An 11,296-nucleotide genomic window follows, 5' to 3' on the forward strand; every position below is an offset into this window, starting at 1 on the left:
GTTTCTGCCTCTTAAAAGGAAGTTTTTCCTTGCCTCTGTCTCCTAGTGCTGCTCTTGGTGGGAACTGTTGGGCTTCTGTAAATATCATCACAGAGTACGGTCTAGACCTGCTCTTTTATGAAAAGCGCTGTGAGATAACTGTTGTTGTGATTTGGCGCTATATAAATAAAATTGAATTGAATTGAATTGAAAAAATTGAATTGTTGTTTGTTATAATAAAGATAACAGTTATAAAGACAAAAATATGGGTGAAGGATGGATTAGCAGATGCAGGTAGCAGGGATTGTCTGAGCTATAGAGAGAGGGAGGGGAGTTAAAAGGTGCAGCTCCCGACATGCAGTTAACTCCTGACTGTGAGGTTACAATTCACGGCCCAAAAAGGAGAACAACAAACGCACTTGTTCACATTTTCAGCTGAGGACTGCGGCTTACTTTGGCTTCAACTCAACAATCAATCAAGATTTCAGTTAATTGCTAAAGTTGCTGTCACTGCTACCTTGTCTGTGGTCCGCTGGCAGAACACCTTTTTGTTCAGCTGCTGTCGTGCTGTTGCCAAGGCGATATAAGTTTCATTTTACGGTGGACGGACTGTGACACAGCCAGAGTTGTTGTTTTCTTTAGCATGAAATAATAACATACTTTGGGCACTTTCTTCTTTGTCCCTCGCCATTTTGTCTCTCTTCCTCCGCTTTGCAAACGGCTACATTATAATCCTGTCTTGTTCACAGCATAAACGCGATATGTGACAGTAATAAATGTCCGTGCGAAACACTGTGCTGTATAGTTACATGGATTAAACGAAGCATCGATGCAAAGAATTTGTGTCGAGGCATTTTATTAATCGATTTTTTCCATTTAATCGATAAATCGTTCCAGCCCTACAGCAATCATCAAATCTCTCTGGATGATCAGGATATCACAAACAGACAGTTTGAGCTTTCTGTGTGCTGTGTTTGTGTCCAGTGTGAGTTCACAGGTATCTGATGGAGAGAACGAGACACAATCCAGCAGCAGTTTATCATCTCACACACCTGATGAGTTTATTTGTTGCTTTATATACAGACTGTTAATTACATTAAATCAAGGGTGCGAGCTACAGGGGAGCCAGGGGGATCTCACCTCCTGTTAATAAGATACACTATATTGCCAAAAGTTTTAAGACACCCCTCCGAATCATTGAATTCAGGTGTTCCAATCACTTCCATGGCCAGAGGGGTATAAAATCAAGCGCATGCAGACTGCTTCTACAAACATTTGTGAAAGAATGGGTAGCTCTCAGGTCAAATGTGGTACCGTGATAGGTTGCCACACGTGCAGTAAATCCATATTTGAAATTCTCTTACTACTAAATATTCCACAGTCAAGTGTTAGTGGTATTATAACAAAGTGGTAGGGAGCAACAGAAACTCAGCCCTGAAGTGGTAGGCCACATAAAATCACAGAGCGGGAGCTCAAGAACAGTGCATAGAGAGCTTCATGGAATGGGTTTCCGTTGAAGAGCAGCTGCATCCACGCCTTTGGTGTAGAGAGCCTGACTGGCCTGCACAGAGTCCTGACCCCAACCCGATAGAACACCTTTGGGATGAATTAGCTAGATTTCATCAGCACTCATTTGGAGACTGCGAGCCCGGCCTTCTCGTCCAACATCTGTGCCTGGCCCAGGGCTGGAGTGGGACAAAATATTTTTGACCAAAATCGGTTGGACACCGCACACAAATACACCATCGATCCATTTAGAGGGTCAGATTGATGAAACAATGAGACGTGACTTCGCACAAGATTGATGTCCATGACTACAAGACAAGAATATATTTTATAGAGGTGGTATTATGATCCTTTTCAGGTTCAAAATCTTATTTAGGGGTTGTACCAGAACAGGTTTACATGGTACATACAACATATAAATCAGAAACAGAGAAGGGCGGGTCGTAAGAAACACGGTAGTGTGATCCAAATCAAAGCCGCTTCAGACTGCGACCCTAACCTAGCAGATGGTATAAGTTACTCACAATTCCACAAACATCCACATCTGACCATAAACCCCTACAAAAATCACCATATTTCAACTCAATTTGACATAAAAATTGGCCAAACAATTTCAACGTTTCCTCAGTAGCTTTCACATCAGGTGTAACATTAGCATTATAGCTATAACTTTAGCTGTGTAAGCCAACGTTTACAACAACTCCGCCCTTGAAGTTACATTGCCTTGTTTATTTAAAATAATTCACAACCAATAAGGCATACTTACAGGTTGTGATTGTGAATTTCCAGGCCCAAACAGAGTCAGTGTTGCATCGTCTTTTAGGACTAAACATTGAACTGTTGCTGGTGTTCTGACGATCTATGCTGCCTTGTGGAAAAATGCTACCATAGCAGAGAGAAGGTATACATCAAACTAATTTTGACAGCTACTTCCAGTCCCGTCCCGAAACCGGATATGTGTGTGTGTAACTGATAAGAGGGGTGCGTACATCCTTCCATTGTGTGTTTTTTGACTGATAATTGGAGGAGGTTTTTCATTGATTTAAAGACTTTATTAAGTAATAAAACATGAAACTGAATGAATTAACTAGTAGGTGTTTATGGCAATAAATTTAGCAGTAAACAAATAAAAATAGTATAGCAGTGAGTTATAAGTAAAGGAGGAATCTCCGGGGCCAGCAAAGGATCAGTAGGAGGTTTCTTCATTGATTTGGAATCAAGGCAGTCTTTATTATTAAACAAGTAAAGAATAAATTGAAATAATTATAGTAAAGCAGTAAAATAGTATAACGGTGAGTTAAAATTAAACAGCATTGTATAGTATATGTATATATATAGCATTATCACTCTTGTGAAAAGCTGTAGCCTAGTCTTAAACTTGTGAGTCTTAAAACTTTAAACCTTCTAGAGTCTGTGTCTCTTCTTCTCTGTCCTCTCTCTTTCTGGTGTAGCATAGGCTGTGCAGGGTGAATTGAGGAATGTGCTCCACCCCCCGCACCTCCTTCCATCCCTCCCCTCCTTCTGTTTACTCAATGATCCACATCAAGTTGTGTGTTTTAACTGTCATTAGCATCTTCAGGTAATCTTGTAGACCAGTTATGGAATAGAGTTATCTATAACCCTAGACTCTGGTCCGTTAAAAACATGATCTGGTTTTATCAGACAGAGTTCGTTTTTGAATCAGGAACCTATTTTTATCAGCCGGAGACAAGAGTTTGGAACTACAGACTTTATATAATAATCTGGTTGTATCAGCCAAACCACAGAAGTAAAGTTTCAAACCAGTTAGCAACCCCTTCCCAATTATCTCCCTCATGCAGACAATAAAGAGGATGGGGCAGAGTTACTGTGAGCCATTGATAAGAGACTAGGAGGGGATACCATAGGCCAATGATGGGAGTCTGTGAAAATAAAACCAGAACATTTTCGTCAAGAAATTGCCAAGAGGGCACTTGGATCCTTGAGCAGTATCTACCTACCAAAGAGGGGACCTCCATTCGGTGGAACTGTCTTTCCCTGAATTTATTTCAGCTAATGAGTGTTTGTATCTCTTGAAGACTTTTTGTTTCTTTCAAAATGGAAATTTTTAACATCGTTAGTAATATTTAATATTAGTAATATAATAATATTTAATATTTCTCTGTGATACGAATATTACAAAAATATTCAGGGCCACTTTATTGAGAATTTACAGTTTTACCTGTTATTCAGAAATAACTTGGATGCATGCACAAATATCAAAGATTGCAGTATTAGCAGCAAAAGGTACTTTATCCAGGGTTCAATTATATAAAATGTCTTATTACACTAGTGCACTCATTTAAACTTTCTCAATTCAGGTTTGTCTGTTGTGGTTGGTCATTTTTATGACCTTTGTGGAATGGTGAAGTAGGCCTTTTTAAAGGGCCTTCATCTTTTCTATCTATTGCATCTATCTATTTTGTATTTGCTCTTCATAATTATACATTAGGACTAAAATGCTCAGCAGCAAGATCCTTTTTTTATTATTATTTTTGTAAGTAATCACTAAAATAGGTTTATCAACTTTTACTAAACCTTTGAAATAATTCTGTTCCCAAATATTGTGAAATGAAATTGACCACTAACAGGCCTACTCTTTCCCCTTAGTAAAAAAAAGCTAGAATTATAAAAGATTATAGTTTACAACTTTATTAACTGTAAACTTCAAGAGCTAAAGTTTGATCCTTATACTGAGAACCAGCTGCCTTTTGCTAATTAGTGTGCAACCTGCATTATCCCTGTGAATAAGATGAAGTATTAAAATGCTAGTTAGCTACTTTGTTGAGATAACAGGACAGTAGTTTTCTCTTGATGAAAATAAAACAGAAGGTCATACTAAATCTCCTATAGGTAAAAGAATAAAAAAAATCAGTGTCTTTATTTTGGTTCAACCGTGATCTGTGCAAATAACATTCATTGCACGTTCCAAAGCTCAACAGGAACCAGCAGCTTCAACAACAAAAGTCTGTAACAATATCTATTATATGACTTTTTATTTTTTTTAACGTAATGCCCAGATTTGCCACGGGGTTCTTGAATAGCCAGAACAGGATGTTCAGCAGTCTTACACTGTTTCATTGCAGGTCTTGCATTCAACCATAGTGGCTAGTTTGCCCTTGACAATAAGGTTTTAGTAAAAAGTCTCATCACTGCTGCGGCCTCTTTTTTGAGACCATGCTGTTTCTATTTTTTTCTAGTGTCCCCTTCCATAGCATTTTTCAGAGACACTACAAAAGAGGAAAACGGATTGCCATTGATAATCCAAACTCTAGGGTTAAGTCTTAATTTTCATTACATTTGTTATGTAGTAAATCTACAACTTCAAAGCAATTTAAAGTAGGGATGAACCGATTCAACTTTTTGTCTCCTGGTTCTGTAGTGGTCTGATATCCCAACTCACGGTACTGGTGGTGATGCATGTAGTGATCAAATGCCAATGCTGTCTCTCTTCCCCATATTTAAAATGTGTAAAACTAATACCGCAAAACTCATCGGGATCAATCTTCTATGTGTAAGTTAACATGTTGCAAATTTTACCCTTGCTATTCAATTCAATTCAATTTTATTTATATAGCACCAAATCACAACAGTTATCTCAGAGCGCTTTTCATAAAGAGCAGGTCTAGACCGTACTCTATGATGTTATTTACAGAAGCCCAACAGTTCCTTTACTTCACTTCCTTTAAGACACAGAAACCTCGAGCAGAACCATGGCTCAGGGTGGGCGGCCATCTGCCTCGACCGGTTGGGGTGAGAGAGAGAGAGAGAGAGACGCAGCCTAAACAATACACACACAGAGGTACAGACAGTTAAGGTGATGTTGCATTGTGACGTCACAAGTAAAGGAGGTGAAGTGCTGGACTACAAACGAGCTGTTTTCAAGCGGTTCAGAGCGGAGCTTTCTGTGGGAGATGGGAACTTTTGTTACATCCACAAAAAAGAAACAGAATACTCAACAACTGGCAGACGAGCTGTTATTGTAGGTTTGATAGGCCCATTGTCACACCTCTTCCCCACTCCAACACCATCTTCAAACAACCACCTTCCCCCATGACACGCTGCCATTCCCTCTCTGACCCCTCATCTGCATTCAAGATCTGTGAAGAGGACGTGAGCCACCTCCTCCAGAGGCAAAAGTGTGTGCTCTCCCCCCTGCTCTTCTCCCTCTACACCAACAACTGCACCTCAGGAGACCCATCTGTCAAACTCCTGAAGTTCGCTGACGACACAACGGTCATCGGCCTACAGACGGGAGGTTGATCAGCTGGCTCTCTGGTGCGGTCAGGACAACCAGGAGCTCAACATGCTCAAAACTGTGGAGATGATTGTGGACTTCAGGAGGAGCCCCCGCACTCTGCCCCCCATCACCATATTCAGCCCTGTGTCTGCTGTGGAATCCTTCAGGTTTCTGGGTTCCACTATATCCCAGGACCTGAAGTGGGAGCCCAACACTGACACCATCATCAAGAAGGCCCAGCAGAGGATGCACTTCCTGTGTCAGCTCAGGAAGCTCAACCTGCCTAAGGAGCTGCTGATCCAGTTCTACACAGCCATCATCCAGTCTGTCCTCTGCACGTCAGAAAAAATAATCGGTGCCAACCTGCCCTCCATTCAGGACTTATACATTTCCAGAGTCAGGAAACGGGCAGGAAACATCACTGCAGATCCATCTCACCCCGGATACACCCTTTTCCAGCTCCTCTCCTCCGGTAGGCGCTACAGAGCACTGTACGCCAAAACCAACAGACACAGGAGCAGTTTCTTCCCACAAGCCATCACTCTGATGAACAGCTGATTTCTGACTCACAGTGTCAGGAACAATTCCTGTGCAATAACCCAGTAACTCTGTCTCTAATCAGCACCTGTTTACTGGCTAACACCTATTATTTATTCACTATTCTCTATTTCAGAGCTGTTCATACTGTTATATTGTCATGTTGTATATACTATGTACCAATCCAACTACCTCAAGTCAAAACTCCTGTACAAAATACTTTTACTTATTTATTACAGCATCCTTTGCACTATGCTCCATCGCACGGTGTACATGTGTACATGTATACGTGTATGTGTATGTCTACCTGTACACACATCCACCTGTGACATGTACATAACAATGATAATAATAATTACTCCTGCATCCTTTGCACTCTGATCACTGCACTATTTGTCAATATGTCTACATTGTCTTTGTTCATAGTGTGTATATTAGTGTTATCTACACTGTAGCCTGTGTCTGATTTTATTTTATTATTGTGTTATTGTATTTTTGTATGAGTAAGCACATCGTGAGCAATGTACAATCCTGAGTCAAATTCCTCCTATGTGTACACATACGCGGCAATAAAGCCGATTCTGATTCTGATTCTGATTACCAGTCCAGCCCTGGCCTGACCTCACAAATGTGCTTCTAGCAGAAAGGTCAAAACTTCCCATGAACTCTTCCCAGAAGAGGTGAACCTCATATAGCTGTAAATTGTGGGCCAACTTCATATTAAACCCTATGGATTAAGAATGGGATGTCCTTAAGCTTCATGTAAAGGCAGGCATCCCAAGACTTTTGGCAATATAGTGTATGAGCTCCCCTGAAACCATGATTTTTAAAATGTTTTACTCTCTATTGAGAATATGTTATTTTTGCCATGGATTTCTATTTTTCTGTATCTTCATCATCATGGATAAGCTGTAAAATTAAGCTATTGATATATCATTAATACATGAGGGTGATTCATCACCAATTCATTTTAATAAAGATATCAGCATGCATGCTAATCTTGTCACTGTGGAAGCCTGGTGTAATATCATAAACTTCACTCACTTTAACAAACTCTCTTGGTCCCACTCAGTCTGCTCAGTCTGTCACCTCACGTGAGTGAGAGAGAGTTTCTGCCGTTAATTATACTGACAGCAAGGCCCGCTATAGGTGGCGGGGAAACTGATCTCTTCGCTCATTTTTTGTGGCTCTTAAAGGACCCCCTTTGGCACATTTCGGCCCAACATCCTTTAAAAAGTGAGCTCCGCCAAAAGCCATGGTGTGGTTCGCACACTGACCAAACTTTCAGGGTTACTCATCTTTTTGGAACTTGTTTCAAACTGAGACTTGAATGCAGATACACTAGCTTTTGATTTAAACTACTTTAACATGTGCTGCCTGTTTTCATGAATCACAGTGAACAAACACTTACACTTCCTCTGCTCTCCATCATCTTCGACCCTTGATGAAGAAACAGGGAACATCTTTCCTTCATCACTATTCAGCTATGAATCATGTGAATACATCTTACATGAAAATAAAGTTTGTAGTCGACAAACAGTGATTTTCAGCCTCAACTATGACTTCCTGTCTCCACAAGCTTCCATAACTCTCTTTCAGCATTTCTTTCATCTGTCTTGAAAAAAAGAAGTTTGTTGCCAGATATTGTTTTCCATGTACACATCCTGCACTTTCACTTATGTGTGGTCTCTTAGCAGCTGCTACATTAAATCCCCTTGACCCAACAACAAAGCATCTTCAAAACTGACAATATGTGTGTTTGCATTTGTATATAAAGCTTTAACAGTCTTGCAAAATATGTGACAAAACATCACAATGTAAGAAATTCATGTTAAAACTCATTTATCAAAAGGTTTGATCAAAACCGTAGAGGCAAATGTCTAATCATCTCAACAGATAAAAAAAACTCTTAAAAAACATTTTCATTAACACAGTCACCAAATACATTTCTAAACAAATAACTCATTGACAAAAAACCTTTTCATAATACATGATGGGCTGACTCAGACAAATGAAAAGCCAAGGAGCAGTCAGCAATTCCCCCTTCCCCTCTGCTACTCGATGCTGTTACTTGATATTAGTTTGTCCAGATTGAGCTAACTTTAGCAACAGCAGCAAACTCTGAAAAAAGAGCGCGAGATGAAGCCTAGTTAATATTTATATTCATATTCATTGATTTCTCCAGACAGTGTAGCCTACAATGCATTATACCTGTAAAAGCATATTCACACAACATTCACAAACATCATATTGCACATTAAAGAAAAACAGCATTTTCATTAGTCAGTATCATCTCGTGTGCTGCCATCCTTAAGTGTAACACGGAGAAGGAGGGAAGTTGATTCCTCACAGAGGTGCATGGCTAAGCTAACAGGCGCTTGAAATCTTTATACAGTCCAAAAGTCAACAGGTAATGATTGATAGAATTAGCTGTTAGCTCCAGAATTCTGCTCTGGAGCTTAACAATGTGGGGGAGTGTCTGGTATAATCTGAGGAAACAATAGGATTTTTTTACAGGATTTATCATTATGCCAGTGTTGTGAATATAATAAAAAGGTTTTTCACTAAACAGGAAACCTGTCTATACAAACAACTCATACTGACTCAGCCTTTCACTATCTACGCCACAGCTTAGAGAAGAAGCCAAATGTGCCTGTTTCACCATATGACTGATTCATTGATGCCATCTTCCTCTTCCTGACGGACGAATTGGAAGACATGTTTACTGAGCTTGATTCCAGACTGACTTCATCTGAGGAAACTGAAGGAGAGAACAAGACACAGATGGGTTTATTTGTTGCTTTATTAACAGACTGACTGTTAATTAGTTAATTAAACAAACTGAGAACTGAATGCAGACGCACACGTTTTTAATTTAGACTACTTTCATGAATAACAGTGAAGACACACTTACACTTGCTCAGACCAGATCTCATCCCTTCACCACGTTCCACTCTGAAGGAAGAAACAGCGACATCTCAGTTAAATTAAAACCATGTTCATTGAATCTGAATTTCTCCCACTGAACAGGTGAGGAGAATGAATGCAAGAACACATTATTACAGAAATGAGACATCTTTCTTCTGAACTGTGAGACTGATGAGAAGCTGATATTCCACTTCACAAACAAAATGCAATGAAAACAAAGAACACTGTACCTGGTGAGCTACACACTGAGACTTCCTATGCATAGTTTAATGTGTGTTCAGTCCCTGAGTCACCAATCGAGCTAGGGGTGTAACTACATGTATTTGTACCGGACCGTTTCGGTTCAGGACTTTGGGAACGAGTTTCCACACTGACATATTAAGCGGCGGACCAAATTTCCGCCTTGAACTTTCAGCGCTACACAAACAGCACACTTTAGCCCGGCCTCTCGCTAGCTAGCGACTTCAGCTTCATGGCCAGTGGAGAGAAGCCAGAACTTGAAGACCCTCCCTTATTATTAACGTCTTCTGTTACAAAGAGAGAACACTTCAGTTTCCTAGTGAAACAACAATGGACAAAGACAAGTTTAGTTTCTGGCAACACGTCAAACTTGCTAACTCACTAATGGTATTACACGAATGAGAACGTCACTGCTACAGACTTTGGACTTCAAAAACTTTTTTTTTTTTTTATCGGAGCAGGCCTTCAAGCTGGGATTGATTGATTACACCCTTAGATCGAGTGCTTTATCCACACAAACAAATCAGCAAAATTGATAATGAGTTAACAGAAATACAACATACAACATACATACAATGAAAAAATCATGTTTTTTGTTTCACACATGGCACGAACCCCAGTCTCCTGGTTCAAAGTCCGGGTTCTGGCCCTCCTTCCACCCCAACCACCTCCTTACTCAGTCTTTCCTGTTAAATATCATATACCTACCTTTACTGTCAAAAACGCTACAGGGCTTCCCCCACTGCGTTGAACCTATGCTTACAAACTTACACCGATGGGTCATGCGTCCTTATGTGATGAGACGGGGAGTGAGAACGGGTTGTCCTCAGTGTGTCAGTGTAACAAAGCAACAGTGTTTGAGCTCTCATTGTCTGGTCATACCTGAGAGGGTCCGGTCCACAGCGTGGATCCACAAGTGCTGCAGGCAGCATCTTCACTCCTGAGTCTCCAAGGTTACTGTTGCTGAGGTCTCGCTCTCTCACATCCGAGGGGCTTGATGTCGGCTCCAAAGCCAGAGAAGTACCGCCCTCCACTGTGACTGGACTGCATGACAGCATAGAGACACACACACACACACACGACTGAGTTTTCCATTCAGTGTGTAAATGTTCACCTGTTGTACGTCAGAATTCTGACCTGTCAGTGTCCAGTCCCCTTTGTGGACCCTTTGATTTGTTCACCTTCTTTCTTGACTTTGCTGGAGGCCAGAAAAACACAAATCATTAGATTTTCTCAGACCATCACATTTGTCTGACCTCTTTGTCCCTCACATATAATGTGTTGTACTTTCTTAAAGTCCCCAAGTGTTTTAAGTTTATTTTATATGATATGTCTGCACTATATATATCTGGCACAACAATTTGTTTGTTTTTCATTTCCTGGAAAACAATAAAAATATCTTGATGATGATCCTGCACCTGGGGAAGTGTATAAATGTTGCGTACAATGAAACGACGCTGCCGAAGCTGCTAAAATAAATCTGCGGAGTGTTTCTGTGCGCTGGCCGGACCTTAGTGATATCTACCTGTGCAAAAACATGACTGAACTGGAAAATATTTTCTTGTATCCTTCTAATGTCCACCGGCTGCTCTGACTTAACTCTGAGTGATTTATGTTTTCTGATGGACAGATAACTTTACTTAGTGCTAAAGTGCTAACTGCTGCTAAGTAGCTGCCATTATCTAGTTAGCTCAGTTGCAGCTAGTGGTCATATTAGACACTGGGGGAGTGTTGGTGTAGGTGTAGGTAAGTTTTCAGCTACTGTAAACAAGTCCATCCCCAGCTTTGTAAATTTAAATGAACACATAAATATGCGGAAGCAAATAGCGCTCTGCTTTCCATTTAATG

The 11,296-nt window shown here is 40.4% G+C and overlaps 1 protein-coding gene across 1 annotated transcript in view; it reads right to left on the bottom strand.

Moving 5' to 3' along the window:
- The window catches only part of LOC123969653 (NLR family CARD domain-containing protein 3-like), a 29,070-nt gene that overhangs the window by 3,703 nt on the left and 14,071 nt on the right, over nt 1–11,296 (bottom strand). The window contains exons 6-7 of the mRNA XM_046047245.1: nt 9,195–9,235; nt 925–980 (exon numbers count right to left, since the gene is read on the bottom strand). Coding sequence (XP_045903201.1) covers nt 925–980; nt 9,195–9,235 — 97 coding nt within the window. The remainder of the gene's footprint in view (nt 1–924; nt 981–9,194; nt 9,236–11,296) is intronic.

Source organism: Micropterus dolomieu, linkage group LG04 (genome assembly GCF_021292245.1).
Source record: "Micropterus dolomieu isolate WLL.071019.BEF.003 ecotype Adirondacks linkage group LG04, ASM2129224v1, whole genome shotgun sequence".
NCBI lineage: Eukaryota > Metazoa > Chordata > Actinopteri > Centrarchiformes > Centrarchidae > Micropterus > Micropterus dolomieu.